Raw genomic sequence first — 13,345 nt, forward strand, 5'->3', positions numbered from 1 at the left:
ATCTTTCCATCACAGTAAGAAACCTAAGACAAAGAGGTTCCAAGGGTCTGTATTTGATGCAAAAGAAAATGGGACAAGGATTTCATATGCACTAGTGCGTGCGCACACAGGCACAAGCACGTGCCCACACATGCACACACGTGTGTGCACACACGTACACACTAGCACACGTACACACATGCACACAGGGACACGCACACTGGCACATACAAACATGCACACTGGCACGCACACACATTGGCGCGCGCGCGCACACACACACACACACACACACACATATACTAAACCATGTTCCCAGGGCTCAGTAGAGGAAGCACTTTTTCACTGTTAAGTGTAACATTTCCAGTGAGATGAATCCAAAAGCTCAGGAAAGATTTAATCGCATTTTGCACAGATATTACCAGTCACATTCTGTGGGGGACAAGCAGAGTAGACGATTCAACAGCATTCTCCAAATACCCACAGATATCCTTCCTCAGGTTTCAGGGCTGGAAGTTACCATCAGGGGACCCATAAAGCAGGCAAAAAGTTACCTGAAACCACCTTCAGGAGAAATGCTGTACGGGAAGTGTCCCCAAGCAGACACAACACAGAATCACATCATCACAATAGTTATACCCCAGAAAGCAGTTAATATAAACAAGCATCAAGCACTGGGCACAGTTTTCATCATAATCTGCAAACTTCAGCCTGAACAATGAAATTCAATCACCAAAAATATTAAATATTGGGGTTTTGGATAATTGGATGATCCAAGTTATCTTTGGACATTTTCTTGTTTAAAAGGTGTTCACACTGGCACTTAAAAAAATAAATTGGAAAATAATATGGCTTCAAGAGGACAAATAAATATAATTTTTAAAGGATGACTTTCCATTATCTATTGCTTTCCTCTTGATTTGGTTCCATTGATAATTTCTCCTCAAGTTTTCTAATAAGTTCTGCTAGGTCTTCTGAATTCTGAGTCTTTTCTTCAAGGAGTTCATAGCGGAGGCTTGAGATGTCCTGCTTAATTTCCTTCAGTTCCCCTTTGAAAAACAAAAACGACAGTGGGTTAATGGTAATTGCAGAGGCGAAGGAACGAGGGTTACTGGGGGAGACGGAAAGCAGTCCTTCCACAGACATCTGTCGTCGGAACCTTTTCAGAGAGAAAAACTTCCTAATGGGGCAGGTTTCTGTTTTCTCACCTAAGCTTTTGGTGAATGAAAAGACTATCATACGGTTTCACTTACTTGTGGAGCATAAGGAATAACATAGAGGACAGGGGGAGATGGAGAGGAGAAGCGAGCTGAGGGAAATCAGAGCAGGAGACGAACCATGAGAGACTGTGGATTCTGAGAAACTATCTGAGGATTTTGAAGGGGTGGGGGGTGGGAGGTCGGGGGACCAGGTGGTGGGTATTGGAGAGGGCACGGATTGCATGGAGCACTGGGTGTGGTGCAGAAACAATGAATTCTGTTACACTGAAAAAAAAAAATTAAACAAAAAGAGACGATAGAGAAAGAATTGTAACAAATGTCCTAAAATAAAAAGGAGGCATTGGTGGCAGGTGTTGGCAGGAGTTGGGGTCAACAGCCTTCTGCTTTTCCCAACCCCTTCCTCCTCCCTCCCAGCACCCCCAGAAGCAGGACTTACTCACGCAGCAAGGGCCATCTGCCCTAACTGCGGAGAACGAGCCCACGCCCCTGTAGTCCGTGCACAGATGATCCGGGGGAGCCATCCTCCCTCCCCCGGAGCCCCCCCGCCCCCGCCCAGCCCTTCCCTGTGGCCCCCTGTGGCTCAGCCTCCACCCCGCACCACCGCTGGTCCCCGTTCCACTCACCTTCGTTCACTTCGTCACTCTCCTTATCGACCTGGGCTTGTAGCACGTATCTTTTAATGAGCCTCTTCATAATTTTCTAGACCAAGAGAGGAGAAATCCACCTCAGTTTCCTGTTTGTGCCACGTCTCTCACTTGGAAGACGTGTCTGAGTCTGTCCTTCCTAAGGACTTCAGAAGGGATGGCTAACGAAGGCTCGGGTGATCTGTTTGGCAGAGAACACACGCTGTCACCAGATCACCAGAGCGAAGGCCACGTCCCCAGAGGGAACGACTCCGGTCACTTCTTGAGGAAACAAGAGCTTCCCAGCACACCCGCTCCTGCGCGGGGCTCCTCGTGCTTCGGTTGCAAAGCGTCACAGAAACACACAGCCGTTCCGCGGGAGAGGCTCAAGGTGCGGTTCATGTTGCATGTGGGAACCAGAGATGAAGCCAACGCATGCTTGTTTACGTTTTTTGACCTCCCTTACCGAGAAACAGAATTTGTACTTGCTGGTAATCCATGAATGGCTAGTTTCACCGTAACAAGCTTCTTGAGGACATTGCATGTAGGCTACACGGCTCAGGAAGAGGACCAGGCTCAGGGCCGGGCACACGAGACCCGGGCGGACATGTGGTTAAGGCAAATCTTACTCTCTAAACCCCACATTAAATGCTGGACAGTAAAATACACTTCCAAAAACTCATTCTAGAAGGGTTCTGTCGGTTGGGCATCTGCCTTCGGCGCGGGTCCTGATCCCGGTGTCCTAGGATCGAGTCCAGCATCGGGCTCCCAGCTCAGTGGGACGCTGCTTCCTCCTCTCCCTCTGCCCCTCCCCCTGCTCATGATCTCTCTATCTCTCAACTAAATAAAATCTTAAAAGAGAAAAACTTATTCTAAGGATATAATTAGGTGCATAGACAAGAATGTTCATTTTTTTAAATCCACTAAAATTAATATGTTTTGTTAAGTGAAAAACTGTTGTTCATTAAGTATTCATTAAGTATTCACTCATTTACATAATGTTACATATACACGTAAATAATACTGAAGTATACGTAAAATTATGCACATACATATAAATCATTTAAGTCACCCGGCAGAAAATCACCAAAAGGCAGTAGCGCCCCAGAGTCAGTGGTGGGGTCTGAGTTCCGTCGCACTCTCTTCTGTTTCGTGGGAGCAGACCATCCGCAGTGGACACGCAGGCTCAGAGCTCTGCAAGCCAAGGCCTCGTCCGGGTTACTTACTCACGTGTCTCCAGCACCCGGTGCGTATGCGTTAAATTCATGCATTATTTTGATATTGAGAAAAACAACCTAATAGGTCATTTTCACGTAAAGAATCCCGTAGCTTGGGATTTCAAATATTACAAACGACTAGCCTTCTTTCTTTAACAAACCATCTTGCTTACCTGATACTGCCTGGGAGGGCCGCTGAAGCTGTTCAGCTGGAAATCTTCCGAGCTCTGCACACTCGATTGCTTACTATGCCCAAGCTGCAATTTGAAAAGAATAAGAAATTCCTCTTATTCTTTTAAATAGATGTGATGGCATTTATTATATTCATTACATATGTACATTGTCATTTATTTGGCTTGACAGTCTGTCTTCTGAGACAGGCACGTCTCTGACAGAGGAGAGACCAGGAGGGAAAGTCATGGCAGTGACCTCAGGAGCCCACGGGTCAGGGAGCATCAGACCAGCACAAACCAGCAGAGCACCCACACCCGCAGTGGGCAGGATGGGCGTCCCGGGCTAACACCAGGCTAAGACTTTGTTCAGGTGTCAAGACATAACTAATGAATTTGAATTTGAACTTGAGGATCTGCATTGTATCGCCTGTGGCAGTCCTTTTCAAAAAAAATCCTTTTGCTTCAACAGATAAATAACAAAGATCTAAAGGAATCTGTAATAAAGGTCGTGAAGGGCCATATTACCACACGAAGAGACTGATTAAAGAAACTCTTCGGGGCATTTTCTAAAAAGAAAAACTGGTTTTAAAAAGAAATACGTAGGGGAATTGAGCAAAACACAGCAGATCCAAATTGCTTTTTTTTTTTTTAAGATTTTATTTATTTATCAGAGAGAGAGAGGGAGAGAAAGCGAGCACAGGCAGACAGAATGGCAGGCAGAGGCAGAGGGAGAAGCAGGCTACCTGCCGAGCAAGGAGCCCGATGCGGGACTTGATCCCATGACACTGGGATCATGACCTGAGCCGAAGGCAGCTGCTTAACAAACTGAGCCACCCAGGTGTCCCCCAAATTGCTTTTTTTGTTTGTTTCCGGGTGCACAACTGTTTTCCAGGAGACAAGAAACTCCAAGACCATCTTCCAAGACAGCCATGATTGACGTTCCCAACGACCTCTGAGTTGCACTACATAACTAAGTTGCCTTACGCGGCCACAGCGAACTCCAGCACACATCCACCCACGGAACAAGTGCGCACTGAGTGTCTGCATGTAGGTCCTGGGATAGACTCTGGGCATCCATGAAGAACAAAATGGTTATGATCTAGCCGGGTTACAACAATTGGAAAACGCAATATGCGATTCTGAAAACACTCTGTGGACAGCACGCCTCTTCACGGAGCTGTTCGTGCTTCTCTTACAACCTCCCCAAAAGTGTCAGCAAAACATCCCTATTCTTTTACTTTATAAAACATGAGGATAAAATTATACCATTGGCCAAATTAAGCAAACAGAGGCAGCATGTGTTCTCTGAGAGCGCTCTGGGCACAAAGCTGAAGAGTGAACTCTGGCTCTGTCGCAGGCTGCTGTGGACTGGCAGGAGACATTCTGGAACTTTCTGCACTTGCTCTGACAAGGAAGGGAATGGTCCAGGGGACACCCCTGTTCCTCCAAGTCCTACTGGTTGAGGAATTTGTGAAATGAATGCAAACTTCAATTCTATTTTTAGTAATGTTTTCATTTTTAATATTTTACTTTAAAAATATTTTATTTATTTATTAAAAGATTCTATTTATTTATTTGACAGGGAGATCACAAGTAGGCAGAGAGGCAGGCAGAAAGAGAGCGGGAAGCAGGTTCCCTGCTGAGCAGAGAGACTAATGCAGGACTCGATCCCAGGACCCTGAGATCATGAACTGAGCCGAAGGCAGTGGCTCAACCCACTGAGCCACCCAGGCGCCCCTAATTTTATTTTTTTAAATGTAGTTGCTCCTTTATTTTTACAATGATACAACTCTTCTGGCCTTCACTATGACTTACGTTGTCAGGGCATCATCACAAGATGTGATGACTAGATTCAAGCCCACTTCCCACCCACCCCCGCCCCCCCCCCGGTCGTGAGGATGAGGACAGGTTCCTAGAGGAACAGGATCCAGACGGGGCCGTCTTTGCGCACGATGCCTCCAATTTATTTATTTACAATCTGTTCATGAACACACAGCTTTATGATTACAAATCATTCCCCCTTTCATTGGAGCCCACTCGTACAACCAAAAGGTGTTTGCGGAAATAGGAAAGTGAAAAATCATGTTTCTTTGGGGTTTTTCTGAAGATCAACGTATGGACCTTCATACTCAATATGCCCACCATCCCCAGTGCCTGCAGCTAACAGTACTGCAGGCCTGTGGAGATCATCTTTTCTCTGGTTGGGCTGGGGGGACAGGGTGGTGGCAGGGATATTTACTTTGTGTTACCATCACCGAGGCCCTGGGTGTTTGCTGTTCCCAGTTCCTGAAACCCCCTTTGCCCGGCCGGCTGGTTTGTGCTGCCCCACGCTTTGAATTTTAGCTTCAAACATAAGCTCCTCAGAGAGGCTCTTCCCGCCCACCCCGAGAAAGAGCTCCTGAGCTGCTTCACTCACTGGCTTGTGCACAGCCTGCTCGGCTCTAATGGAAGGAGGGATTTTTGTCTACACCATCCCAGGGTCCCTAGAGCCGGCACTGCCCGGCAGAGGACAAGGGCTCAGACCACTGGCTGGTGAAGTGAAGGAAAAAGAGCTCCTGGGTCCCCGACGGGTTCACCGGCTTTCCGGACCCTTTGCTGTACAAGACATGTACAATGCAGGTTCACACACCAGGACGGCCCACTCAGCTACACATAAGGACACATTGGAAACATGAAGAAGGAATGGAGGGCAGGAGGCAGGGGCCCTACACGGGTTGCTGTAAGAGGTAACCGGGCCGGCAAGGCCAGAAGGTGGTCTTCTGTCCTCGGAGTACGTGCATGATTATGGACGATCCAGAGCAAAGATGCTGACGTGTCCATAACCACAGGCACGTCACATTCACGCGGCCCCGGCACAACACACAGCAACCCCCACCCCGCCCCAGAGCATGCACCCCACCGGCCAAGTCCAGACCATCCCACCTGCAACCTTTCTGACCCTCTGGGCTGTATAATTCTTTATTGCGGGGTTTGCTGTGCCCTGTAGAACTCTGAGTGGTGTCCCCAGACTCTACCTACTAGATGCCAGGAACAGCTCCCCTCCCTGGCTACGACAGCCACAGCGTCCCCAGCGATTACAAATGCACCCTGAGGCGCTGGTCGCAGGGCGTCAGACCACCCCGGCTGGGAGCCCCCAGTGTCGTTCAGAGGTCTACCACTGAACAGTTACAGATGCATGTGGATCGCTTTATGCACCAGCTCTTCTCTAAACCTGAAATATGAAACTGGACGCAAATACGACAGGAGATTCTAGTCAGTGTCTAATACAGAGTGCTGTTGAATAAACACGCGTTCAACAATTCTAGGAAAGAAATCGAGCCCCGGAGAGACGCCCTGGAGGTGTGGGGGAGCCGCGATTCCCCTGCTGGCGAGACGCGGTAGTGCAGGCCGGTGTGCACAGACCCAGGACAGGTGCCAACTCCGCGGGCTCCTGAGGCCACGGGAATGGTCAGAACCCTCAGGGATCTGGGTGTCTGCAGCCAGTCCTCACAGGAACGACGCAGCAGGAGTGGGGACGGAGAGCTCGTGGGTGGAAGCCCTGCTCCCAGGACACACGCACACTCCCTCGCTTTTATACCACATTCCTGCCCTCCTCGGGCTTCCTCTCACTCATCTCCCAGTAACTAGCTTGATGTTAGCATTTAGTCTATGGCCTGGGGCCAGTGAGGAGCCCAGACGGTTTGGACACGCTGTGCCATCAGCAGGGGCACAGAAAGGACACAGCACCGCGGTCGGTGCTTTCTCCACACTGGGGTCGGCAGATCTGACTTCAAACCCTGCCTCTGTTGTTGGTCTGAAATGAGACTCTGGGCCAGTCCCTTTAGCCCTATAACTTCACCTTGCTAATGCAGAATTAGCATAATTAAGGAAATCATAAACCCTCCCTCCCTGAGGTCATTAAAGAAAAAGGGTGTGTAGAATTCAGAACCTGGTATGTAGTCCGCGCTCTATGAGAATACACATCGTCTCTGTCATACAGGAGAACCATCTTGTGTCCAATATGTGGACTCAGGACTGTTTCATGTTGCATGTTAATCTAGTCGATCTCTTTTGGGGATGGTCTGCGGACCACTGCTGCCCACAGACGTGTCCCTCACTCAGGATGAAATGTTCTGTGATTCCCAACCCAGATGAGTGCTAGAATATGCTAAGGTCTTGTCAGAATATCCACTTCCAAGCTTCACTGCCAGAGATTTTAGATCAATGTACGCAGAGAAGAGGATTGGGAATTTATATAAAGTCAATGGGAAATGCTGCCCAGGGACAGCAAAGAACCAGAACCACTGTGTCACATAATTATTTCATCCGATGATGGACAAGACACACTCTGACCTAATGAAAAGCCCAAGGACACAGTTCTGGATATATAACGAACAAACAAGGCCCACATCTCATGCAACCCAGAGCCAAGCGGATGGAAGACGCAGCAGCGTCTGTGCCCTGCATCGGTCCACCACGTCAGGCATGCGAGCCACACTCACACCGACCAGCTGAGCGAGATCTTTCCTGGAGCTTGCAGAGAGCCCTTGTTCGGGAAGTAATTTGGCACTTTCGCTTTATGCAAGGCATGCTGAACGGCAGAGAACTGACCTTAACTACGCTACCCTTCCAGACTGAATCTGAGACCCTAATGCTCGCAAGGACCCCCCACTCAGTGCCTCCAGAGCTGCCCTCAGCAAAGATGCAGTGTTGTCACGTGGCTCTTCCTACTGATTCCGTGGAGCATCTGCACGGCTGCAAAGACAGTGCTGGTGCAGCCTGACCTCTTTAATCCTCAAGGAGTCAGAGAGAAGGTCCAAGTGGAATGGAAGCCTGACTGTTCTAGATGTAGACTTTAGTGGGAAAGAAAGCAAAGCCGCACACACTGAGTAAGGAAGAATGAACCTCGAGAGTTTTGCTTAGTACCTATCAGGGCCAAGCCTGTCCCAGCGATCCATCTCAGCATCAACAGGCAAAAACAGTTAGAAACACAAATGGCTGCTGTAAAAACCGCTCCCCCAGGAGTACAGTTAACGTATCAAGCAAAAGGAGGTGTGCCCCAATTTCTGTTCATCGCAAGCTTACACGCCCAGGGAAAGTAAAGTACATAGTTGTGTTACTTCAGGCCTCTAGGAATCAAACGCCAAGACCAAGTTAGAAGGATGGCATGGATCCGGAATACCGCCTCCGAGAGAGCACGGGGAGGAGGGGCAGGAGAGGCAGAAAAAGCTTCCGAAACCTGAGGCTTATTAGCTCACCTGTGGAAGGGCGGAGGGCAAGAAGACTGAGAAGAGCAGCCAAGCCAACACAGTGCTGCGCACGACCAGGGCCCCAGGACGGCCCTGCACCTGCTACAAATGCCTGGGACCGAGAGTGTGGCCCCTGTGGGAAGGCACTGGGGCTGTCTGCCGATCACACTATTTGAAAGAAGGGATGAGCAGCCCATCTCCACAATTGCACAAGGGACTCTGGATGGTGAAGCTGAATGAGAACTGACACTTTGCTGATTCACACTTAGGATCAGATACCACAGGCTCAGTATGGCTCTGAGTTTATTCTCATCCAGGATTAAAATAGGTGCTATTGGAAAGTGTGAGGTGATCCAATCCTTCTTGAAAAGATATAAAATCCGGGGCGCCTGGGTGGCTCAGTCGGTTGGGTGTCCAACTCTTGGTTTTGGCTCGGTTGTGATCAATCCCAGGGCTCGGGTTGTGGGATTGAGCCCTGTGTCTGGCTCCGTGCTCAGCCTGGGATCTGCTTGGATTCTCTCTCTCTCTCCCTCTTCCCACACCCACCCCACCCTCATGTACATGCTCTCTCTCTCTCCCAAATAAATAAATCTTTTTACAAAATGATATAAAGTGCATTTTTAGATGATTAAAATGATTAAAATAAATTTTAATTTCCTACATTTTTGGAGAGATTACAAAGAAATTGTTATTTGATTTCCGAGATACTATAGTTTCTGTCATAAAGGAAAACGGGCGTTGTGATTCCCTTGACGTTGCCCGTGTTTGTGCGATGACCTGTTCACACGGAGGTGTCAGCGCTCAGCACAAGTGGGTCTGCTCTCCACAAAGCATCGCCGACTCCTCCCAACAGGCCAGTGTGATGCATTCAGCCATGGCCTCCCTGGTTGACAGATGGGGAAACCGAGGCTCGGGGAAGCACCAGGAGCTACTGTGTGGGGCGGGGGTGAGGGGAGGTCCCAATCTTCCAGTATTTAGACAGAAGCCAGATCGATACTTCCGGCGCCCCTGCCTTGTCAGGGGAAGTCACGGACTTAGCTTGAAAACAAAGCAATGACCTTGGTTCTGGGCATTTGTCCCCAGGGGGTGGCCCGTGGCACCCTCCTGAGCGGGGACAGGGGAGCTGTGGCCCGGTCTGCTCCGTGATGTGGACACACGAAGCTGTCACCCTCGCGGGACTACAGCAAGCCCCGGAGAACCACGCAGCCTCCACCGGACCAGCCCCACAGCCCCTAGGCCTGAGGGGTCTGGAGGGGAAGGGACACGCAGCCGTCTGCTGCCATTCACTATGTACCCTACCCTTCTCCCAATGACATCGTCGGCAATGCCCCTCAGGGACAGGCGTGCGTGTGCCCTACTACACACACGCCAGAAGGAGGAAGCCCGTGTACTCACGGTTGGGATCTGAGCCACATTAGAGCACACGCCCCGGCAGGCGCCCTGCTCCTCACCAGCCACACGGAGGACCGCAGGCCCTGAATTCCCTGACCAGCCACGACAGGTACGCCCTGGACACCTGCGCTGCTGCGGGACCCTCGTGTCCCCCTCGGTCCCCAGTGAGGTCCTCCACCCTCTCCGTCTGCCTCCCTTCCGTCACTGCTGCTGTATTTCACTGCCTGCAAGTACCGGAAGTCTACGTCTAATGTCTGCCTTAAATACACCCCAACCACGTTCGGCTCTCGGTAACAGGTTCTTGGAGGCATAATTAAAATAGTTAACTTCTTTCATGACTGCTACCTGTTTCTTGAAACTGCTTCTAAACATGGGTCCTTTTCTCTGAAAACATAAGCCTGCGATGCAGGACTTTGTATTTTCCAATGTGATCTTACCTGTTTTTTGTCCAGTGGTAATTTTGAAAGGTCTTCGTGACTTCCCAAAATCCCAAATTTCTTTTCTTCATTCCTCTTTCAAAAACAGACAGAAAAAAGTAATGAAACTAAGAATAGATAGTAACATGAATACAACTGCAAATTCTACACTGAGAATTACAAAACCAACTACATTCTTTATTCCATATTTTAAAAGCCACCCGGTCTAATTCTACAGCAAAGTTCAGGAAGAGAAACAAGAGAAGCGCGCTCCTCATGGGCTCTTCTCGATGGTGAGCTCTTGGAGACTTCACCTGCACAACAGGTTCGCGCGGGCTGCAGTTCTTTTTCTTTTTCTTTTTTTTTTTTTTTTTTAAGATTTATGCATTTATAGGGGGAGAGAGAGGGAAAGAATCTCAAGCAAGAGTCAGACACCCAACTGACCGAGCCTCCAGCACCTCAGGCTGCAGTTCTAATTACACCTGTAAAGGCCACACTTAAAAGTAAAGTGAGAGAAGTTCCTTCCACCGGCTCACTGGGTTCTAGACATTCGACGCTGGAAGAATACAGTAAATGGGGTAGTCTTCCAAAAGTTTCACAATAGTATAATAATAAGTACTCTTAAACATGGCTTTAAAATCCTCAAAGCCCTTTCATATATTTATTTGATTTTATCTTTATGATGTGGATATGAATTCCCATAGGACAGATGGAGAAACTGAAGCTCAGAGAGCCTACTGTTTACTTGAGAGCCCCAAGAGGTGAGTAGCAAAACAGAGAAGAAATTAGAATGTTTCTCTTTTCTCAATCATTTGGCTCAACTGCCCACTCACTGTAGGAAGATCTAAAAACTCCTAATAGTGGTCACCCAGCATTTCCTTGCAGCATTGCTTGCAATGACGGGGAACTCACTACCTCACAAGGCAGCCCCCTCTGTTGGATAGATCTTGTTAGGACAAGTTTGTTTTTAGATAGAACTAAAACTGAACTATTTGCAAATTTGCCCATTGCCTCTCTTCCTGTTTTTGAAGAGACAAAAACCAAACAAACAACAAAAAAGAAAATATTTGACCAGGTATACAGCCTAGTCAAAATGGGAGACCTTTCGGAAGACCCAAAGACCTTTACCTTGTTCCCCTTCAGTCCTCCTTCTGGGGATGGAACAGCCAGTTCCTTCCATTCCCCATCCTACTACCCCTTAGGCAAACCTGTCCCCAAGCAGGCCCTTCTCCTCTGAACAAATCTCTCTTTCAGTGCTCCTCCTGGGTGTAGACAACTGTCCCCACCCCATACACACGTCCATACAACATCCTGCCTGTGCCCAAAACACTTCTACGCACTGTATGTCTTTCACGGCTTCTTGAGATCGCACTGCCCCACAGGATGGCTGTTCCAACGACTACCCTGTGGTCTTTCTCTCTTTGAACCACTCAGTGCCAAGCCTAGTCTCCCATATTGCATGCGAGCAGGTGGTCTCTGGATTTCAGTGTAGAAGCTAAGAGTCTGTCAGATCCCCCCAGGTCGAAATGGGCAGCTGCCGCTTCCCCATCCTATGAGAACTGAAGGTGAGGTAGGGCTGAGGTCAGAGCCACGGCGCACACCACAGACAACTCATTATTACGGTTACATTTCACGAATTTCCCCTACATTCTTGTAAGTAGGAAATGAGCTCCTGCTGAACAGACACAAGCCAAAGGACCATGCCAGTTGGGGAATGACCGGACGTGCCCTCATGGACCACTTCATTTTAAAGGAATGGAATACAGCGGTTTGAATGATCACTGCATTTAAAAATGTAATTTTAAATGATCAAGTCAAATTACCTTGTTCATCTCCGCATCCTCCTGGAAACCTTTCTTACGGCCCTGGAACATCTCAGAAATCCATTTTTTAAGTCTTAGTAAGAGATAAAACAGGGACTTTGGACTTGGCACCAGGTTGAAAGGAACAGGTAGAGTTCTTCCCTCCTCAAAGTAGGAAAACCAAAGTTTGGCCCTTGCAAACTTCCATTCCACATCAGCATCGTCCTACACAAACACACACGACAGCTCAGCTATAAGAGGCATAAACAGAATTACCCAGATTCTTCTAACAGCCTGGAGCTCAATGCCTGCAGATGCTCCCAAACCCCAAAGACCAGTCCAAGACTTGTCTTCAAGGCTAACGTTCTACTCAGACACTCTTTCCAAAACCTGTCTGAAATTTTACCACACTTACAGAACAAAGGATCTAAAAATGTGCATGTGTTTATAAGTACCCTGAAAGATATAAATGTATTATTCTACATTCTAAAAGAAGCCATGAAAAATCATTCACTCTTCTGTTCTGCAGTAGCTCATAAATTTGATGAATTTATTCTGCAGGAGATCACAGATTTGACCAAAATTTCTAGAATCAAAATTTATTCTGTCACTCTAAATCCAGGAAGAGGTCAATTTTGAACATTACTACAAAAAAGATTTGGAGACTAGCGGTGTTTGTAAGCAATAATTTTTAAAAATAATTTATTTTTTATAAACATATAATGTAAGCAAGAATTTTTTTAAATAAAATATAAATTCAAGCTGACATAGTATTTCTAAGGTGTTTTGTTTTTTTTTAAATAATGAATCACACATTTCTCCATTCAGAGTTAAAATTTTCTAGCTTACTGGCCAGACAAGTACATAAAACAGGCAAGAAAAAATGAAAAGGAGCACGTGCTTTCATGACCATTGCTGAGGCAACACCTGAAATAAGTCAAAACATGTAGTCGCAGAGCGTACAGATGTGCAGAAATTATACCTCAATTTCCTGGAATGAACTGTTGATCATTGCAATGAGCATATTGAGCAAAACAATGACCATCGTGACATTATAGACTCCATAGAGAACATAACCGATGTTTTCAATAAACTTGTGATTGTAGTTGATGACCACCGACTTCACTTCAGAAAGTCCAAAGATAGCCCAGAACAGGGTCTTAAAGCTCTCCTCCACTCTGGGGAAATAAGGAGAGAAAGCAGGACAGTGTGGGAATGACGGTAATCCCATAGTAAGAGTGAGTGGATGTAGCATCTTTGTAAATCTGCAGATATTCATGAGAAAATTCTCTCCT

General features: G+C 47.6%; 1 protein-coding gene across 2 annotated transcripts in view; it reads right to left on the reverse strand.

Annotated features, from left to right (window-relative positions):
• Positions 1 to 346: 346 nt before the first annotated feature.
• Positions 347 to 13,345, reverse strand: part of TRPC6 (transient receptor potential cation channel subfamily C member 6) — a 103,593-nt gene continuing 90,594 nt past the window's right edge. For both annotated transcript variants that reach the window (XM_045077477.1, XM_045077476.1), the window contains exons 8-13: positions 13,033 to 13,228; positions 12,072 to 12,275; positions 10,270 to 10,344; positions 3,213 to 3,296; positions 1,823 to 1,898; positions 347 to 1,028 (exon numbers count right to left, since the gene is read on the reverse strand). In XM_045077477.1, coding sequence (XP_044933412.1) covers positions 877 to 1,028; positions 1,823 to 1,898; positions 3,213 to 3,296; positions 10,270 to 10,344; positions 12,072 to 12,275; positions 13,033 to 13,228 — 787 coding nt within the window. In that variant the 3' untranslated portion in view covers positions 347 to 876. The remainder of the gene's footprint in view (positions 1,029 to 1,822; positions 1,899 to 3,212; positions 3,297 to 10,269; positions 10,345 to 12,071; positions 12,276 to 13,032; positions 13,229 to 13,345) is intronic.

The sequence above is a fragment of the Mustela putorius genome, unplaced genomic scaffold, assembly GCF_011764305.1.
Source record: "Mustela putorius furo isolate JIRA1106 unplaced genomic scaffold, ASM1176430v1.1 tig00000198_pilon_pilon_pilon, whole genome shotgun sequence".
NCBI lineage: Eukaryota > Metazoa > Chordata > Mammalia > Carnivora > Mustelidae > Mustela > Mustela putorius.